Raw genomic sequence first — 22625 nt, 5'->3', positions numbered from 1 at the left:
GCAACGACGTCGCCGCACAGCGCCGGGCGTGCACGCTGTAGGGTTACCAAACTGTAACAAAATCTCGGACATCAAAATGTTTAAAGAAAATAAAATGTTTGACACACAACAATTGAAATAGTATAATAATTGCTATCCAACTATTTAAGCCGTAAATAAAATCTTACTAATATTATAAATGCGACGAACGTTTAGATGAATGGATGGATGTTTGTTTGAAGGTAACTCCAAGGCGGCTCAAAAGATGTCTATGAAAGGTATAAATATAGAAAATAGTCTGAAAGAACACATATATTATTATTTTTTATTCGCGCGTATGAAGTCACGGGCGATAGATAATATTCCATAATGAATGAATACGATTAATAGTTTTCCGAGGAAAATCTAAAATCATTGTGACCCTATCAATGGATGTGTCGAGACATCGCAGCTTAGAAAATACTGTTTAGTTTGTTGAGGAGATACCGTTATTATACAATGTTCAATGCCTGCGTTTCCGAACTAAGCAGATTATGGAGAAAACTTGTAACGTAATTTATTTTCTAAGTACCTTCCCTTGATGTTGGAATACGACAATAAACATAGTTCACAAAGTCTACAAGCTTACAGACAAATAAAATGTATGATAGAATATTCATATAATTTATATTACCTATCACGATAAACATAGTACTACAATAAATATTTATTTATAAATGAGGGTATTTTATTAGTAATTTTGTCATTAGAAATGTCAAACTGAACATTAGTATCCCCCGCGACTTCAAGTGCAGTGTAATTCGAAGCGTTGTTAAATAAAAAAATATTCGCATCAAATTAATTAAAAGAAATGAAATAACAACGTATTAGTGTGAAGATTATTGTAAATTTATTGGCAGCTTAAATAAGGGGTAAGTGAGTTCTAATTATTGTACTATTAAATCTGTATTTTATTTTATTATTATTAAAGGGAAGGTCAATTGACTGTTGCGTATTGGTAATTTACAGAAATAACCTTTAATTTAATTACTCAGTCAAATTGTATAGGATATTTAATTTAGTACATATTTCGTTTCCAAATATTGTTTACAAAGAATTCTTGAATAATCTTATATTATAAATGTGAATGTTTAGATTGATGGATGTTTGTTTGGTATCTCCAGAACGGCTGAACGGATCTTGATGAAATTTGGCATACATATAGAACATAGTCTGGAAGAACATATATGCAACTATTTTTTTTTAATTCCGTGTGGACGGAGCCGCAGTTGACAGCTAGTATTGTTATAATGTAGGAAAGTACAAAACGTTTGTTTGTTAAGAGCATAAAACCACAGACAACTGTTACTTCTTTTAATTTTAATAAAATACAAAAGTCACGTTATCGTTCGGTCGCAGACAAAGGCAGTTTAGTAAAATTATGTTTGTGTCGTCTAAAGTTTTCTAATACTGCGGAGATAGCGAGTCGTATCTAGTAGTCCGGGAGGGTACAGGGTAAGGTACATTGTACAGGGTAGGGTACAGGGATACAATTAGCATGTGAACAGGCTGCGTTGTGCGGCGTAGCGCCGCGGGCGCGCACTAATTGGCCCTGTGTAAACTTGCCCTGTTATCGGACTGCCCGAAGCGGTTATAATATGCTCGAGTAATATGGAATTAACTTTTATATAGTTTTATTGATAATTTAATAGATTTTGGGGGCATTACAAAGGATTTCGGAAATAAAATTTACAGAATATTTTCTATTGTATCCTTCATTACGTATAAAACTTACAAAGGCGATTTGCATATCTAGTTTCTAGTACGGTTATCCCCAGCCGATGATCTAAGCTAGATCTAGGGCGGAAGCAGCTATCATTATTGTCTTATTCGAAGTAGTTTTTACATTACATTTTTTACTTTACATTACATTTAGTAGTTTTTACATTACATTTTTTACAAAAAAGGCTAAAAAAAGGGTAGAACATTTATCAAGGTTAGCGAAAAAAAGTAACCGCCTAATCAAAGTCTGCCAATTATTGAATACGTCTCAATGCATCGAATGTTATTTATTAATTTTAATCGGAATTTTTTAATGTAATTCTTTCCACACTTAGCAACTCTCAAATCCGCCCCCCCAGCACACTAATATTGACTTCTTATTACCGTTCCGACCGCAGCCACGTCGACGTCGACGTCACGTCAGATTGCTACACCCAGCACCAAACACGACACGACAAATTGTTATTAATTCTTACTAGTTACTGCCGTCTTTTTTTTCTTTCCAGTCAAATGTTTATACTACAACTATATATTTAAAAAAAAACTCTCGATTTGTAGGTTGATACATAACAAGATAGCAATGGAATCGGTCTAAGTTTTTTTTTTGTTGAAAACGCTGTTTGATTTCTACTGCTAACCGCCCCTGTGGCCTAATGGATAAGGCATCGGCCTCCTAAGCCGGGGATTGTGGGTTCGAGTCCCACCAGGGGTAAAAGCATATAATTTTACTTTTAAATCGTCATATGAAGTTAAATTTTAGAGATAAATATGATTGTATATTAAGGGAATTTAAGGATTTTCTTTAATCAAATTGGAGAAGAGGCTAATTACAAGAAACCTGTTAAATCTATGGTAATATAACACAATACAAAAGAAGAATAAAGACCGCGATGCTCTTGGAAGTCTAAATTGGTTTTTAGCTATCAGTAAAGTTGCTTTTCGTTTGTTTTAAAATAGTTTGTTCAATTACGAAAGTTGGTGTTCCGTAAGCCACAGGACGTATCATTTTATGTTCAGCAGATAGCATCCGACTCTTTGAAGTTTAAAAGACAGGACTTGTCAAGCTCACATATTCCCCTCTTCCGAATAACAACGACAATACGTTTAAGTTGTACACTTTCTTGCTTGTGTGCTCATTTTCAGTGTCTAAATTTTTGAGACAGTAAGAATTTGTAATGTCTTAACTCATTTTATGCACATGTGTTATAGTCATCTTTACTGCGATTCTCGCGAATTAAAGCCGAATATATTTAATACAAGCGGTCGCAAGTGACTTTGTTAGGGCGGGAAAAAATAAACTAGCCTAATATGCCTGGGTGTAGCTACGTTCCCGCCAAAGTACCGTCGAAATTAATTCTTCAGGCCTTGCGGACAGACATACAGACAGGCAAACAGATAAAAATAAAATACGTAATAGACAATGCTGACTCTTTGCCGAGTCCTTTACTGTATAGTCAAATATCCGACTAGACGTGGAACCAAGCTCTTTGGTAACATTTAATTTGTAATATTGTATGAAATTTAGTGTAGATACGCTCAGTCTGAAGCAATTTCAGTTAAACCCTGCACGGGTTTTATAACAAACAATGCACACGTGAGTTTCCATAAGATTAAGAGAAAAGGACAAAAGACGAAAAGTTTAAGAATTTATAGAAATATTTTTTTAATTATTTTCTGTTACCTGATAAAAACATATATCTTACTAATATTATAAATGCTAATGTTTGCATGTATGGATGGATGTTTTATTTAAAGATATCTCCGGAACGGCTGAACGGATTTTGATTAAATTTGGCACACAAGAACACACAATAATGTTTTTTTTTAGTTCCGCGCGGTCGGAGTCGCGGGTGACAGTTAGTCCAAATAATAATAAAATTATTTTTGATTACTGCAAATATTTTTGATTCAAAACTTACCTCTAACCATCGACAATAAATTGATATTTATTGTTCAAGAAATTTGTTGCTTCTAAACTAATCGTGGCCTAAAGAAGTAGGCAGAGAATACAGTTTTCCATTTGACTTAATCTTGGTACCTCTCGCCTTTTACTTTCAAATTTCTATTTCAAGTGACTCTTTTTAAAAGTAGTTTTTTTTATAAAAGAAGTGGGCAAACGAGTATCGGGAACATCGAGGTTATGGAGTTATATTCATCAACGTCCATGGAGTTCGCTATAAAAAAAGTTTTAAATTGCACATACGATATAATCAAAACAATAATACACCTTAGCTACGCACGATCAGATAATTGATCCCCTTTACCGCAGTAGCTGTTGATACTAAACACAAAATTAGCATATTGTGCATCGCAATCAATATAATCTTCGATATCCATTTACTACCCATTGTGTTGAAACTGGAACCCCTTTGTTCTGTGCACGGGTTTCGGAACGCAACCCGAGGCAACATGGCGTCCAAACGTCATCCAAAACAAAGATGGCCGCCACGCATATTGTTAATGGTTTTGCATTTCGAGCGGTAAATTTAATTATTATCAGTTTACAAAAACTTTCACGGTGTTTGAATGTTTGTAGAGTTGTTATGACTGCATAATTTAGTTTTTGTTCTGTTTCCATTTTTATTTTTTTAATTTATGAAGAAAATGTAGATCTTGTAATCTCTAGAGTGGTCAAAGACGTTAAATATAATTCGCTTGACGTTACGTTTTGATATAAATTTAAATGAAAATAGCTTGTTGCTAAAAATATATTTATTAATGTCATATAATATGCAAAACCTTGATGACATAAAATAAAAAAAATAAAAACATGACACAAAAGGAACTTGTGGTACTTTTTTGACGTGTGAAACGGTGGCGCTAGTGAGCTATCATAATTTATTTAGACTTGTACACACCGGGTCAGACAATGTCGGCCTACAAGATAATATTCATCCAAAAGTTTAGTGACGATCGTAGTTCATATGTTTGTTTTGCTAAATGAAATATTAACCTTGTAACTAAAGTAATAAAATTTGATTAGTTGGAGATAGCAGTTTGTAATACATTGACTAGCAATTACATTGATAGGAGACCAGACGGAACGACGGCCAAACAATAACATAAAAGAATCGATATTGCGAGATACAAATGAATAATCTATAAATGCCTTTAAGATATTGATAGTGTGAGTTATGAAACTCACAGACAGTACCTTATCAATTATTTTATTATAATATTGAGTTATATGTATCGTCAGGTCATATAAATACACATATGTCCCCATGGAGGGACTCAGAGCCTACACAAGTTAGGGATGACTAGGCCAAAGTCAACCATACTAGCCTTGTGCGGGTAGGTTTGGTATAAAGCTTTTAAGACTACAAGGGACAATTCCTTAAGTGGTGATCTATTATAGAAATATCAAATATCAATGGGATATCAAGTTTAATTTTATTATACATAAGATTTTTGGTCTAGTATAAGCTAGTCAATATAAGAACCTATTAAAATAAATTTAGATAGTTTGAGAAAGAAAAGGATAGTAAGATGTGACGTAACATGAATTTAAGTGTGTCCTGTCTGAATATTGTTAGGTCTACGTGCAAAGTTAATACGATCCGGTTATTAGGAGTATAATAAGTCGGCATATTCCATACTCAGCTCGATCCGCAGATATCATCTCGCGCTATTTTTATTTTATTCATAGAGAGAGAATCTTTATTCTTTTGTTTACTCCATTTTACCGCCAGAGGTCGCTACTGCGCGACACACATAAATTCCCTTTTGTTTAGGGTCCCTTATAGAAAGTTCCATAAATCACTGTATAGATTTTCGAGTAATAACTTTTATTTTTAATATAAGATAACTTTGACTCGTGGTGTTTTCAGCCACGTCTTTTCTACCTTAGTTTAGTTCCATCCTTATAGTCATGGTATGATGCTAAGAAAATCTTTAACACGTATTGATAATAATTAATAACTGTAAAAAATACGGTTAGTTCTAATTATTTTTTTTAGATAAGAGGGGCAACCGAGCATCGGGAACACCGAGGTGTTCATCATCGGCTATGGACATCTGTAATACGAGAGGAACTGCAGATACTTTGAGAAGATGGTAATGATGATTATTAATTAGTGAAACAATAAAGAAATAATTAAGTAAATCGGCTAGTAGCTAACTATAATTTTAAAAAGTAAATAAGTATGGAACCCATGTACAATATTACTACCTGGCCTATGTTATTTTTTTCTTGCTAAATGGCTCTTCGACATTTATGTTGAAGGTCGATGAAACAAATTCATCATGCCATATTTATGGTAAGATTTAATTAAAACTATTTGCTTTCATTCTAATTTATTTAATTTAAAGTACACTTGTATAAATTTTAAATCTTTTTAATGAATAAGCAAATTATTGATGGTAGCTTTTGGCTACGATTTCGTTCTCGCGGTATAAAAAAAATTATATATTTTTTAAATTATAAGCGACCAGCGGCTACCTTCGATTAGATACGCCGAAATAGCGAAACGACTGCTGTTCATAGACATCTGCAATTGTAGATAGAAAATATTTCCCCTTTCCTGTGTGTCCCCTCCTCTGTCAAATCTTCCCCTTCCATACTTTTTTTTATTAGAAAGAGAGGGAAGGAAAACAGGACTAAAGTTAGTCCTCCGACACCACTTCACGCCTGTCTTCTGTGAGGTTGTAATACTGTACCGGGCCAGCCAACCAATTCGTGCTGGCATCTACCACTGTTAAAAATAGCCCTTGTTATAGATTGAAATCATTTAGCTGTATAGTATCTAGATAATATGAAGTAGGGTAAAACAAACTGGCACAATAGATCAGTTATCTGTGGGTGTCGGATTTTTAAGAAAAAACAAACTTCAAGCTGAAATCGATAAATGTCAAAAACGTCAAACTTCGAAAAAAGAACGCGGTCGGCGGAAACGGCGCCATTAGTGCGTTTTATACTTTTTAAATTGATCAGTTGTTAGCAGCATGGCGTAGACGTCATCGCCCGCCGAGCGCGCGCGGGTAAAAACATCGCGGTTAGGTAAACGCGTTTCGTTTACACTAAACTGATCCTTTTAAAATAGTGATGCTAGTTTTCGTATCGATATTCGGAACGGACTAGATAAATTTTGGAAATACTTATAACTGTACAGAAAACCAGTCTTTTTATATGATACACAACGACATTCTTTGCCATAACTTTTCTATAGCCATTTATATTTTCCTTATCTACCTTTTCATCTGTTCTAGATAACCACAGACATCAGTAACACGTCTACAATGTCGTCTAAAGGCATGTATACCTTTAATTCTTTATAAATAAATCTGTCAATTTTAAAATATAACAGTGTCTTTGTAATCTCTATTGTATAAAGTATTTTAATGCATTTAAAGTTAAATTAATTATACTCAATAATACTTTACCTACCGACTTTCAGCCGACATGAAGACAATCGGGCTGACATGGCACGAGACGAAACGCAGACCCCTAGATGGAGCGAGCTGGCGGCGCACTGTTGACGTCCTTTACGAGGACATACGAAAGTCAAGTCAAGTAAGTCAACTCATACTTTATCGATATCGATAGAATATAATACAGCCATCCCTTTTACGTGTATTTATTTATCAAAATACTGGTTTGTATCAGCGGTCAATCATCACTGTGTTTTCAGATCACTCAGCGCTAAAACTCCCGAACCATACGTCTCTATAAAACGTAGAGTAAACTCTAAAGTCTATATTGTTCATTTTTACTGCGCATTAATTTGTTTATCTACTATTAACATGCCTTAATTTACGGCAGTAATAAAAACCGCACGGTATGTTTTGGAATTTGCTCTCGCCTGTTGTTTTTTTTTAGTGCAGTGAAAATATTTTTTAACGTACACAAAGGTTTTATGGTTTTAAAAACCTAGTAGCCTAGTGATGTTAGTTTATTACCTATGCTTATCTATTCCTAGAAGAGTCGAAGTTATTTCTAGAAGATATACTAAGTGAAAATTAGAGTAAAGAAGCTATAACAATCTTCGTAGTAGTATAAATAGATAGAGCGAGATACAATTAGCATTTTACATTTTACTTACTTAAGAAATAACCATTTTATCAATTTATTATTTGATAAAGGCAAAGTCGTGAGAAAAAGCTAGTATCTATACCATATCCGTGTACTTTTATTGCTTTACTTTTTAATTTTGTTTTTAACAATGTCTTTTTATTGGTCGTTTAAGGATCGCTTTAGGCGATAAAACCGCAAGACATTTATACGGCATTATATCATCCAGGATCGAGGGAAGGCAATTCTCACGTCTTTAAAATGATCTTTAACGTGTATTTAAATCTCAATTGAGGCAAATCAATGTCTATCTTACGTCAGGAAAGACGTGTAGTCCGACAAATTTATCTGACCAGATTGATATAAGTGAAATTAAATTAATTACGTTGCCAATTTGTAAGTGCCAGTATTTATTCATAATATCTGATCGAATTAATCGCAATAACATCGACTTTGTTACCGGGGCAGTAAAGTTTGTAGCGATGTAATGTACGCGTACATTTGCCCGCTCCGGACGCACCGCACTGACGGCCAGCAACTGATTGCTTTGTTGATAAATTTCGTCTTTTAAACTAAATCCGTAAAGCAAACTGAAATTGGTCGCGGGTTGTGCGTGCGGTGCGTCCGACGCGGGCCAATGACCTCGTACCTATAATATGTTATTCGTTAGGATCTCAACTGGCAAAGTCTTAATGAAATAATGTGCAAAACAATTGAAAATCGCCATTCTAACGTTCAACTCACATTGGCCGCAATAGCTACAATTGAAGACGCTATTAAACTGTACGTAATAGTCAATAGCATTTAAACTACGGTTGGAAATAACTCTGCAACTTACGAACTGTTTCTAAATTTATAATTAATCACTACTTAAAGGCTACATAATATAATTTACTTTTAATAAAATTGGATGTGACAAGGAAAACTTAAAGCATTAATGATGTACCTCGTTGTACGACTAAGAAGAGTTGGATTGCGTGAAAGGTGATATGATATTACAAGGAAGTGGACTAAAATAACGAATGATCGATGTATCTGGCAGATAAAAGGAGGAATGTCATATGTTACATACCTGAGGGTCGCAACCTCACTTCTAGATTTTTTAACCGATTTCTAATTTTAGGGTTCTCAATTCGTTTGAGGTTTATGTTTGTTACTTCGTAGCTTCGCTCTTTATCATTCAATTTTGATGATTCTTTTTTAATCGAAAGGTAATGTATATCATGTATACAATTTTATTTTTTATTAAAAACTATTCAGTAGTTTTTTTCTTATAATTATTTATTACTTTTATCCTTTTCAGTTTGGTTTTAAACTATCTTTCGTTTGGATACAAGGATTATGCAATAATGTTTGCTCAATTTCGCTTCGTATGTAAGTAAAAGCCAACTGTAGGAGCTTAATGGATTGGATACATCGGTAACAGGGCGAGTTGTGTTCATAATCTCGCGGTATCAATGATTATATGGCTTCCGGCTTACTACATGTTAAAATCGAGTAAAGTTCTATAAAACCTAAGGATAGGATACATAGGGATGACTAAGTGACATTACATCCATAATATCGTAGTCAGAAATTGACAAAATAAAGCTGTTTTAAGATAAATTAGTAGTTGATAATCTTATTTAAGGCGCGAACGATAAGTGACATTTAAGGTATTTTTGTAAAGAAAAATCTTCGTATATTATGAGTTATAGTTGAACAAGCTATAGCCCGCAACTCCGTCTGCGCAGAATTAAAAAAAACATAATTATTAACCAATGTGTTCTTTCACACTATGTTCTGTATGTATGCCAAATTTCTTGCTGTGCAATCGTTCTGGGGATACCTTTAAATAAACATCCATCCATCCATCTAATCATTCTCTTTTATAATATTAGTAAGATTAGGACCAATTGGGAGGATTAGTAAAAATAAATAGTTTAATTCTGTTAATATGCAGCGACTAAAGTTTAACTTTACATTGATACAGAAATAAAAAATAACTAGAAACTTCTATAATTACTAGAAAGCTTTATAAAGCAAGGGGTTGGTAATTATATATATAAACAGCTGATGCCGCTGTCTGTCGGTCCGCTTGATCGGATGCAATTACAGTTTAGTGCGGCCGTAAAAATGGGGTAACAAAATGGTCCGCAGGTAAAACCCCATTGTTGACCGCAGCTTTTTTTTAATCCCAAGTTATAAATAAGTTTCACTCAAATGAACATCGGGTTTAACAAATCTAGTTTTCGTTTTTAACCACGATTGTATTTTAAAATCGATCATCATCATCATCAGCTCACTATACGTCCCCACCGAGGGGTTTGGAGCCTACCCTAAGTTAAGGGTGATTAGGACATAGTCAACCACGCTGGCCATGTGCGGGTTGGTTGACTTCACACATATCTTTGAATTTCTTCTCAGATATGTGCAGGTTGCATCACGATGTTTTCCTTCACCGTAAGAACGTCGGTTAAATGTACATATTTAAATCGAAAAACACATTGGTATATGGTTTGATTTGAACTCAGGACCTGCAGATTACAATTCAAGTGCCTAAACCCCTGAGCCACCGACGCTCTACGACTTTGACTATCTATTTAAATTGTATAGTCAAAGTAAATTAACGTTATGTAAGATAGACTTATTTGATGTTCCCTTTTTTGTTTTTTACAGATTTGTAGGTCATGGTAACCATACGCGGACCGCAGTTTGCATTCGCAGATAAAAATGTCGATTTCAAAGACTTGAAGTAACCCGTGTATGCGAGCGCTTACTCGACCCGAATGCTTAGGAATTGCCAGCTTTTTTAAAAATGCTAAGGCATATAAATAATGATAAATTAGTACCAATTAACCGTGGGTTAACAGACCATAATGTCTGTATATCCCCTATCATTCATCTTTGACAAAACAGAGGATTTTGGGCTCGGAAATCCACGGTTATTTATTGTAAAAATAGTTTATTCTGTTCGGCTTAAGTAAAGAGGTTAGTTGATTGTTGATTCCGTGTAATAGTAATCTTGTGAAAGGTTTTGCATAGTTGATAAGATTAAGACTGTCATGTTTCTAATTCAACTGCCTGCAAATTGGTTACATGATTAGATACGTCCGTATACCAAATGGAATTTCTAGTAACCTTATAATTTGAAATGCACCGACATTAAGAATGATTTGAGTTTAATAGTATCCAGATTGCTTTGGATAAGATTAGAGATATTATTTTTAGATAAACACTTGCAGTCGCCCGTGACTCCGTTCGCGTGGAATTAAAAAAATATAGTAGCCTACGTGTTATCCCATACTATGTTCTATATGAATGCCAAGTTAAATCGAGACCCGTTCAGCCGCTCTGGAGATACCTTCATACAAACATCCATCCATCTATCAATCCAAACATACACTTTTGTAATAATAGTATGATTTGTACAGTCCCTATCAGGCGTGAAGTAGAAAGATACATCTCATACAAATTTCGATATACGATACGATACGTTACGATAACGCATATCACAAATATTCGTAATAGACCCTCAGATAAATAACAGTTTGACAACTCTCTTCGACGTCAATAGTGGTTAGTTTTTTTACAGACTTTTATTGAGTTGTGAAATGATACTGCCTTTTTTACCTATAAGACCTGTTTTTTTTTACTTAATATGTACTATTATTATTTGTTAAAAGAATTTTGATAATACTTTTAAATCTACCAAGAGTTTATCAAATCTTTTTGGATAGTGTAAAGTTAAAGAATTTATTGGGCTTCGATTCTCATTTCAAAAATGGTGGCAACCCGAAGAAGCGAAACGCTTTGACATTTTGAAGTGCATCGCAGTGGATGGTGGCCCATGGTAGGGCTTTTAAAGGATGAACTCGTGCTTGTATTGCATTTACGCGCCCTCCAATACGACCCTTCCCCTTACCGGCGAATCCTATGGAATACTTACAAACGATTCAAAAGCAAGCCAGTCTGGTTTTGTATTTCCATGCGCGCGGATCGCAGGCGCGTCGCTCGTCCAAACGTAACCGTTCCAAAGTCTCTTTCGAATTTTGAAAAAGGAACACTACAGCTTCTTTTTGTCTATTCATTTCTTAATATGTCTGGCTATTGAATTTTGACGTTTCGTTGTTTTTTTTTCGTCTACGGATTTTGGGTGAAAGTCATAAACTTTTAAGAAAGTTTTTGAAAAGTTTTTTTTTCTATATTTGAATGTAATAAGAAATTGTTTGTGATCGAAATGATATTGTTTTGTGCCTAATTACTGTTTCGTTTGATTTTTTTTTATAAAGAAAATGCAAATTTATTTTTTTGTTATTGTTTTGATGTTTTGCTGTGTTTTTGTGAAGTGAGCAACTATTTTGAAGTGATTTAAATTCTAAATAGGACGTTTGAGTGGTAACGGTAAATTAAGTTTTGTCAAACATTGGAGCATCATGAAGCTATTTTGGAAAGTTTTGTGTTTTTTTATTCTCTTTATTGAAGTTGTCACCGGAAATTGGTGGTAAGTTTTGATTCCATTTTTAAACAAAAAAGAAAAAAAAACTACTTTTTATTTCTATTTTTTTTAACAATCGTCTGAAAACTTATGTTACTGGCTGTTTTGGTAGATATCTTTAAATAGCGTTTTGTTAACATAAATAACGAAATGTTTACTTCTTGCTTTGTTCTCTACATTGTAGTTTTATACGAGACGTAAAAACATTTTTTTAAAACGTACCACAACTTTATTTTAAAAGTAAAATTTTTCAGAACATATTGAAGAGTTTAAAAATTGTCAGAAAAAAAAAACTAAAAATCAAAACGTAAAAAATAAAAAAAAATATGTCTAATGATTACATATTAGCAAGAAAACCATTATAAAAACCTTATTGTGTTGTGTTTTGTAAACTTTGAAAGTGAACTTTTTTTAGAATGCCATAAAAATATATTTTTTAAATAGGCAGTGCAACATATTATAAAATTAAATTAAAATATAAAAATTAATAATAAAATATTCCGATTATTCATTTTTTAATTCACAATTTATCAAAACTACGTTATCTTATCTTAAAAAATTGATTGACGTATGTTCACAGTTCTCGGACATACAAGAAAATTTTTTATATACGTAAACTTTTTATACATTTTGCGTGTTTTTCATTTACTTTAACTTCACGTTGATATAGGGAGAAAAAAAAGCTAGGATTGCACTTAACTCGAGATTGTCTACACCCGGCTTGTGGAGTCCTCACTCCTATGTTTGCGGCTAATTAGTTGTGAGATTTTTATGACGTTCATTTTTTTTTTACATTTTTTATTCTCACGGAGAACGCCAAGAGTGTAGACTACATATGAAAATGGAATTTTATTTTTCTTTATCATATGACTGTTTATTTTGTGAATGTTAAAAGTGTAAATCTTTGTGCAAAAAATTTACTCGTTAGAAATTAAAATACCTATTATATTTTTAATTTTTTTAGGTCAAAAACCTACTTTGGTATCTTCGGAATATCCTACCAAAGTTTAATCGAAATCTATCCAGTGGTTTAGGAATGCAAAGGGAACACGCGAATAAAATTTGATTATTATTTTTATAAGAATTCATCTGTGTGAATATAAAAATCTAATACAAAATACAGCCTATATCATCCAGGGATAGTGTAGCTTCCCAATAGTGAAAGAATTTTTCAAAACGATACAGTAATTTCGGAGTCTATTCAATGCAAACAATCAAATATTCCCCTTTTATAATATTAATATAGATTTACCTTATCATTAAAAAAATGTTTTATTTGTTCATTAATTATCTTTTTTTAAGGTACGCGTTCATTGGCCTGCTTCAGACGCACCGTACGTACGGCCCGCAACGGATTTTAATGTGCTTTGTATTATTTTAAGAAGGAATTTATCATCAAGTATTGCGTTGCGGGCCGCGTGTGCGGTGTGTCCGGCGCGAGCCAATGGACGCGTACCTTTATAAACATTTATATCTAAATACAGTTAATCATTGGTGTCCGAGAAATCGATTTAAATTGTATAGAAGCGTTGCCAATCGATCTATTAAAGCATTGGAAATCGATACGCCAGTGTTAACAAAATCTTGAATATAGCTACCGTTTATAGATTGAATATATACCATCATTTATCGTGGGTTTTCACTGCCGAATAACTCAAATAAAACTCGACAAAACATTACCTTTTCTTTCTTTAAAGACTACGTGATGAGACTATGTTTTTCTTTGAGCATCATAAGTGGTAATCCACGGTTATCTTATAAATAAAATTCTCTTGTCACATTGTTAGTGACCATACTCCTTCGAAACGGCTTGACCGATTTTTATGAAATTTTATATGCATATCCAGTAGGTTTCGAGAATCGGCTACTATCTATTTTTCAATCTGGCGCAGACGTAGTCACGGGCGACAGCTAGTTATTTATATGTGCAAGAAATTATTTATCTCGTATGTTATTTTCTAGTATCATATTGATAATTTTGTGTAAATAAGTTATACGACTTTATTTTAATTATTATTTGATTCTTCAGTAAAACGATAGAAGTAATAAAATAGGCCTGCTTATAAATACACTAGCTTTCACCCCCGACTCCGTCCGCGCGGAATTAAAAAAAGACATAATTAAGTAGCCTATGTGTTCTTCCAGACTATGTTCTATATGCATGTCAAATGTAATCGTGGTATTTTTATAGATACCTACAAATAAACATCCATCCATACATCCATCCATCCGTCCAAACATTCGCATTGATAATATCAGTAAGATAGCTGTTATTCTTGTTTTAGTAAGAAAATATGTACGTATCCTTTACATATATCTATCAACATTATATTTGCAAAGTTTAACAAATATGTTTAGTTAAATTGCCTTGCAACGGTAAGCATTGTTTGCAATCTTTGTTGTCTCAGTGTCTGCATACGTTTGTTACTCAGTTTGGTGAAAATTCAAGTGTTAAATCAACACGTATCTATATGAGAGGTAATCTCATTGTAAAGTAGGAAAAATTACTTACCACTAGCTATCGCCCGTGACTCTATCAGTAGTTAAAAAAACATAATTAGTAGCCTATGTGCTCTTCCGGGCTATGTTCTACATGTATGCCAAATTTCATCGTGATCCGTTAAGCCGTTCTGGTGATACCTTCAAACAAACATCCATCCATCTAAACATTCGCGTTTATTATGTTAGTAAGATGAAAATTCAAGTGTAATCTTATTTTAGAGTAGTTTATTCATTTAAACGAAAGTTAGTGAATTTAGTAGAGTATATATTTATGTTTTTTGGTATGTACAAATAAGTTTGGATGTTTGTTAAATAATAAGATTATTTTAAATGCGAATGTTTAGATAGATGGATGTTTGTTTGAGGTATCCTCAGAACGGCTGCATGGATCTCGTTGAAATTTGGCATAGATGTAAAACATAGTCTAGAAGTACACATAGGCTACTAATCAAGCAATTACGTGCGGACGGAGTCGCAGGCTACAGCTAGTTATAATCACAATTGTTTGTGTTGTAATTCATAGGTTTATTTTATACAAAATGTGATTTTAATTTCTTTGAAACTTAAGTGCCTTAGGCAGGTGTTGTGTATAATTTCTTGTAACATGTCGCACCGAACATTCTTACCTATCCCGCGAATTCGCATCGCATACATGAAACGCGATCCCCGTCCTCAAGTCAGTACAGTCACATACGTTGACAGTGTGAAAGATAATAGTTTATTTTTTATAAAATTTATTTTATGAAGAATTGATGTGATAGTTTTGCGATTGGTTGTATCACTTCTGCTACGCTATAGTAAGATAGTAAGTGTCATGTTTAATTTATAAAATACTAGCTGTCTCCCGCGACCCTGTCCACGCGGAATTAAAAAAAAGCTTACTGCTTTTGTGTTCTTTCAGGCTGTGTTTTACATCGGTGCCAAATTTCAGTGAGATCTATGGAGAAGTCCGATGATACCTTCTAAAAAACATCCATCCATCCATCTAAACATTCGCATTTATAATGTTAGTAAGATAACTTTCCTTAATCAATCAAATCAAAATACAATTTTTAGCATCCGAAATTTGGCACGTATATAGAACATAGTCTACAAAAGCACATAGACTATTAATTAAGTTTTTTTTTAATTCCGCGCTCACGTAGTCTCGGGCGACAGCTAGTTAAGAGATATTCATCGGCATATCATTATAACAGTCTGATTTCTTTTATTTTATACAACTTTTTAAATTTTTATATTTCTCTAAGCACAGTTTATCGTGACTGTACCAATGCATTTGTGCTGCACACGAGTGATTAATGGGAAAGATCCCGTTGTGTGCAGGTCGTGAGAAGAGGCTAGCTTTCCACAGACACGAGAAAACTTATGCCTTGTCTACCCTAAAGGTACTATAGGGTTTCATTTCAAAAAACCGCTTAAATGAAAATGAATCTTGATGCAATAAGTTAAGTTATATTTTAACTTGCTTTCATAGGCATAGCCTAGTATTAATAAAAGTACATAAAATTAATGATTTATGAATCTTATATATTATATAAAATAATCGTCTCACAATGTTAGTTACCATACTGCTCCGAAACGGCTTGACTGATTTTTCTGAAAATTCATATGCATATTTAGTAATTCTGAGAATCGGCTTCTATCTATTATTTAATCCAACGCGGACAAAGTCGCCGGCCACATCTAGTATCTTTATAATAATAAAAGTAATTTTCTTTCAATAGGATATTTATAGTAGAACAGCAAAATATTATAACCTAATTTAACTATTTACTAGTGATTTGTCGTAGTTTATATTTTATCATTGAACAACTTGTAAGTTATATATCGTAAACATTCTACTTGATATCTTGCTTGTTTTGTTAATATGTTACTCGTTTATATAAGATAATTTCCTATTGTTTAACATTCTTAAAGGTATTTGCTTTAAATTGTATAGCATTGTAATTAGAACATATTCAATTTGTATCTTTACTCCGACGTTCTTACGGTGAAGGAAAACATCGTGATGCAACCTGTACATATCTGAGAAGTATTATAATTCAAAGATATGTGTGAAGTCAACCAACCTGCACTTGGCCAGTGGTTGACTATGGCCTAATCACCACTTAAATTAGGGTAGGCTCCGAGCCCCTCGGTGTGGACGTGTATAGTGAGCTGATGATGATCTTTACAATATTAACCGTGGTTTTTTTGACACCGAAATCACCGTTAATCTTATAAATAAAATTCTCGTGTCACAATTTTCGTTCCCATACTCCTCCGAAATGGCTTGACCGATACTCATGGTATTTTGTGGGCATATTGAGTAGGTCTGAGAATCGGCCAACATCTATTTTTAATCACGCGCTGACGAAGTCGCGGGCGACAGCTAGTAATATATTGTTGTCTCTATTTTGTAAAACATAATGAGAGGGATGACGATATGTTTTATACAAATATATTGGTCTCAGAAATGATAAATGATGTTGTAAAAACGTGTATTATTTTCATATTTGTTCGCTCATTGGTCTTTATCTGTGATTTTGTGTGTTTAAATCATAACAACTAAAGTCCAAAAAAATAGTAAAAAAAATCTATAGAAGCTTACTTTGAAATGAGAATTAAGAAATATGTGAAAATACCTATTTGAAAGCTGAATTATATTCGTAAAATGTAGTAATTTCGTGGTTTCTTAACAATTGGTGTTACGAAACCGACAAAAGAGAAGAGGATCTCTTGTGTCGGAGGCCAAGACCCACTTTGGGTCGATACGCCAGCGGTATAAGTAATTCGGTGGAAATTGTAAGAGAAAATGTAAAGCTATAAGGTAATATTAAAAGAAAATGTTGGCTTTCATAAATATATTGTAATTTAAAAAAGGTAAAAAGGTTTAAAAACGTGTGTTTACATATTTTTGTTTTGGATTAGAGTATACTAGGTTGCAAGGAACGTTTCCAATGTTTGTCAACTAGCGTTTGATGTCGCACGCCGCGATTTCCGCACCGGCTCGCTGTGGCGGCAGTTAAAATTATTTATACCCCAGCCGGCGTACGGAATAACTTTCACCGCCTTTTGCTTGACTATTTTGTAAACATGCGTAGACTTATCGAACCTTAGTATTAGATGAACTTCGAAATGATTTTGGCACAAATTTAATTTACAAAAAATCACCTCTAACACTTTAAGCTAGTTTTAAAGCTAAGCTACCGCTTTCGAAGTTAGGGCCAAACGAATAATTTAAATCTTCATATCGTACTAATATTATAAATGCTAATTTGATGGGATTTTGTAAGAAAGTATCTCCGGAACGCACGTATGAATCGCGTTGAAATTTGGCATAGATGTTAGAACATAATCTGGAAAAACACATATACTAAATATTTTTTTTGTTTTAATCTAGCGCGGAACGAGTCATGGGCGACTGCTACTATGACCAATTAATTACATAAAGTGGTTTAAAGCAATTTGAAATGTTGCAATGTATTAAAGAGAATTGTTAAGAACCGTGACTCGATGCTTCGTAGATCCTTACACTGTCATCGTTATATTAACAGCTCAAATCAAAACATGCAAGTTTCTCTTATGTTATTTTATGCAGTACATATACAAGCAACTTGCAATTGCATACGAAATCAACATAAAATTGGTAGTTTTATTCACAAATTCCGCGAGAGTTGAATTAATTTTGTATTAATAAAATGTGTTAATTACCAGGTCGACATAAATTTAAAGAGTCAGCCACACAACCTGTAAGATAATCAAAGCCATAATCAAAACGAGTTTCAAGCCCGTTCACCTATCGTTGACCACTTTTATTTAGCTAAAATTATACTTTGATATACCTAACATATTTAACTTCGAAGATTACGAGTATTACGATGACTAAAGTATAGCTCTAAAACTGTTTTATAAGTAAAGTTGTGTTAAAAAAAGTTGGATCTTTTATTCCTAAGTAACTTCAAAACGGCTAAAAGGATTTTAAAATTGGAATTTAAAATTGGGATAAAAAAATATCTAGACAATTTTCAGTTAAATATGTGTTTTAACCTTTTGATAGCCGGTGATTCTTATTATGTTCATCAACGTTATAAAAGAATACGTTGTAACTTTACCTTTAAATGCTAAAACCAAACTGCTTTCGGTATAAGTATTTTGTTAAGATTGCATTACGAAAATATAAAAATAATTATATAAAAAAATCATGATTTTTGGTCATGTATAAAATCATTGTGCGATAAAAGGTTAACTAAACTACTGTCTAAGTTTCATGGTTAGGTCCGACATATTTTGGACTAGCTATCGCCCGCGATTCCGTCCGCACGGATTTATAAAAAAACATAATAAGTAGCCTATGTGTTCTATCAGACTATGTTCTATATGTACACCAAATTTCATCGAGATCCGTTAAGCCATTCATCTAAAATTTTACAGAACAAAACTCTACGTCTAATGAAATAGTTAAGCTAATAGATAAATAAACATCTTATGAGATCATAGACGAAATCTTAAGAGGGGCACTAAATTACTAGTGTTGTCATATTCACAAAAAGACCCACAAACACGTGTCTGAATTTGTCGCCAACATAATAATAAATTGTAGCTAATTACGCCAAGATTTCATTGCCCAGCTTCCTTTAAAGTTCAAGTGAATACATGTTCCTAATAATAGTTCAAAGAAGCATATTTTACGGTTACAGGACAAATGTAGGCAGATGTTAATGTTAACGCTTGGTTGCTTTCAAACGGAGCCGAACGAATCATTTTACTAAGAATTTCAATATAGTTTTTTGTGTACGGAATGTATCAGTTACTCAAACATCCGAAATTCTATTGAAGTGGTACGATGTATATGAAAGGGAATTAGGGATGCTCTTTTTATCGATGTATTTTATTTGTGATACGTTTGTTGATGGATTTAATAGTTGAATAATGGATACTAATGTTTATTTTTTTTTAGTGAAACTGATATAAAAAAATTCAAAATTGGAACACCAGGATACGCTCCTGGTGTTCCAATTTTGAATTTTTTACAATCTTAAAAAACAACCGAATTTATAACCTTCTTTTAAATACGGATAATAAAATGGCCAGTGATTTGAAATGTGTGTTTTGTTTGATGATGGATTAGAATATTTTGGGATAGGAAATAATATTTTTTAATCTCAAGTGTAAATGCGAGATAGATAAATATCAATCTTATTAATATTATAAATGCGAAAGTTTGGATGGATGTTACAAGGTATCTCTATAAGTAAGTTTGACACAGATGTAGAACATAGCTCGAAAGATCATAGGCTATTAATTAAGTTTATTTTTCATTCCGCGTAGACGGAGTCGAGGGCAACAACTAGTCATTATATATTATATTTAAAAAAAACATCTTACTAATATTATGCGAATGTTTAGATGGACAGAAGGATGGATGGATGTCTGTTTGAAGGTATCTCCGGAAGGGCTGAACGGATCTTGCTGAAATTTGGCAAAGATGTAGAACATAGTCTGGAATAACACATGGGCTATTAATTAAGTTTTAAGACGGAGTCGCGGGTGATAGGTATTTAAAGATCAAAGCTTTGATAGTGACTTCTACCTACATCTAATAAAATTATTGTTATGCATTTTTTTTAAATATAAGGAAGAGGGCCAAAATGTTTTTATACATGTGGAGTAAACGAAACTCACAGTTGATCAGTTTAATGACTATAACAGACAACTAAGTAAACAGAGAATGTAAAGACATAATTATTACTGACGAAAGCCTGTGATAACCCACTCAACGTTCTTTGTGTGAATAAAGGTAATGCCACACTATTGTTTTTTTTTTAATAAGGCTATTTTTTAATCATCCTTTTTTACTGTTAACTACAAAATGAAGTATTATCATTTCACAGTAACCAAGGCATTAAAATATTTTAAATAAACTTTAACTTATAGTATAGGTGGCAAGATACTTATAAGGTAATATTATGTAGATACGTCCTAATTCAGAGTACCAAGGCTTCGAGTATTTGCAGCTCTTGGCTACTGTTTCTCTTTATTGTTACTAGTATGAAATTCTTATAACACAAGTACTATTTATAAAGTATAATAACAAACGAGATTGTCAAGTCCCTTATAACCATAAAACAATAAATATTTTTTTATTAATTTGATGTTACAGTTGCAATTCTCCTTGACTTCGTACTTAAAGCGTTTTTTTCGTAATATTTACACACCCTTTAACATATATAGTTGCCATAGCGACCAGGCTCATGTTGCATTTACACATTACGACCAGCTATCACTCGCGAATTAATTAGTAGCCTGTATGTTCTTTCAGGATATGTTCTACATCTATGCTAAATTTCAGCGAAATCCATGTAGCCGTTCTGGAGATAACTTTTAGCAAACATCCATCTATCGATTCCAAATATTTGCATTTATAATATTAGTATGATTCCAGTCTCGGAGCGTCGGTGGCTCAGGGGTCAAGCACTTGACTTGCAATCTGCAGGTCATGGGTTCGAATCCCGCCATGTACCAATGTGTTTTTCGATTTCCGATTAACATATGTACATTTATCCGACGTTCTTACGGTAAAGGAAAACATCGTGATGCAACCTGTACATATCTGAGAAGAAATTCAAAGATATGTGTGAAGTCAACCAACCCGCACTTGGCCAGCGTGGTCGACTATGGCCTAGTCACCCGTAACTTAGGGTAGGCTCTGAGCCCCTCGGTGGGGACGTGTAGTGAGTTGATGATGATGATGATTCCAATCTACTAGGAAATTATATTCGACTGTTTAAACTTGGACTATGAACACATTAAGATTTTAAAACTTATTATGTTAGTAAATGAATAAAAAAATCTATAAATGTCATTTTAATTACATCTTTTACATATTAAAAAGAACAATGCTCACAGATTTAAAACATAATTGTCATTCTGTGCTAGTTGCATTGTTACGGTTTCTTACCTGATTACATGACACCCTTTTACTTTCCTTATTAAATAAGTAATAATAATACCAACTTACTCAAAGATAGTAAGCAAAAATACTTAATTATATGGATATTAACACAATTTGATTGGTCCAATTATTATGAAAACTATAAATTTTAATACGTACATCTAGTTCCAGACTTATGTGTAAAATTTTATATGTTAAATAATGTGTACTTGTGTGTGTAATTACTAATGTAATAAATAAATGGGTAATAATAAAAAGAAGTTACTTATTTTAATAAATTAAAGATTTTTTATAATAAAAATTAATACCGAACAAACGTTCTATTGTTACACTGTGATGTGGCATTACCCTAATTCTTTCGAAACAATTAGGCATGCATAGCAACAGGAAGTGATCTATCACTCGCTTCACTCTAATTACATTAAGAGGCATTGTATTCTAAAATAGATTAAAAGGTAAGCGGCTAATTGAAATGCATATAACATGATATAGATCAAGATTAACATTTTGTTCGAAAACAATTAGCTTAGCGTGTTAATTAGAATTTGAAAACTATATACGGGTTTCTTTAACATACATACGTACTACAAAAAGAAGGAGGTTCTCAATTCGTCTTTATTTTTTAAGAGTATGTTTTTGAATTTTTAATAAGTCAAACAGTATAAAAAAAAATGAAATTCAACATAAATATAATATATCTACATGAGTTTGATGTTTTTTTTTAATTTCATAATCTTATTTCTTACTAATATTATAAATGCGAATATTTGGATGGATGGATGTTTTGTTGGAAAATATCTCACGTACCAAACGAAGATATCTTCACGTATCTGCATGGATCTTGCTGAAATTTTGCATAGATGTAGAACATAGTCTTGAAGAACACATAGGCTACTAATTACATTTTTTATTCCACGCAGTCGAAGTTGCTGGCGACAGCTATCTTTAAAGTCAATACTGTT

The 22625-nt window shown here is 33.0% G+C and overlaps 1 protein-coding gene and 1 non-coding gene across 3 annotated transcripts in view; both read left to right on the top strand.

The window, feature by feature from the left end:
• Positions 1 to 2379: 2379 nt before the first annotated feature.
• On the top strand, positions 2380 to 2452 carry TRNAR-CCU (transfer RNA arginine (anticodon CCU)). Its single transcript has one exon. It is a non-coding gene; the product is annotated as a tRNA-Arg (tRNA).
• A 9281-nt stretch (positions 2453 to 11733) lies between these two features.
• The window catches only part of LOC106118620 (protein Wnt-4), a 67242-nt gene continuing 56350 nt past the window's right edge, over positions 11734 to 22625 (top strand). For both annotated transcript variants that reach the window (XM_013313291.1, XM_013313290.1), the window contains exon 1: positions 11734 to 12233. In XM_013313291.1, coding sequence (XP_013168745.1) covers positions 12166 to 12233 — 68 coding nt within the window. In that variant the 5' untranslated portion in view covers positions 11734 to 12165. The remainder of the gene's footprint in view (positions 12234 to 22625) is intronic.

The sequence above is a fragment of the Papilio xuthus genome, unplaced genomic scaffold (assembly GCF_000836235.2).
Source record: "Papilio xuthus unplaced genomic scaffold, Pxut_1.1 DF827570.1, whole genome shotgun sequence".
NCBI classification, from domain to species: Eukaryota; Metazoa; Arthropoda; class Insecta; order Lepidoptera; family Papilionidae; genus Papilio; species Papilio xuthus.
Note: the sequence above shows the minus strand (reverse complement) of the source record. Positions and strands in the feature narration are given on the sequence as shown.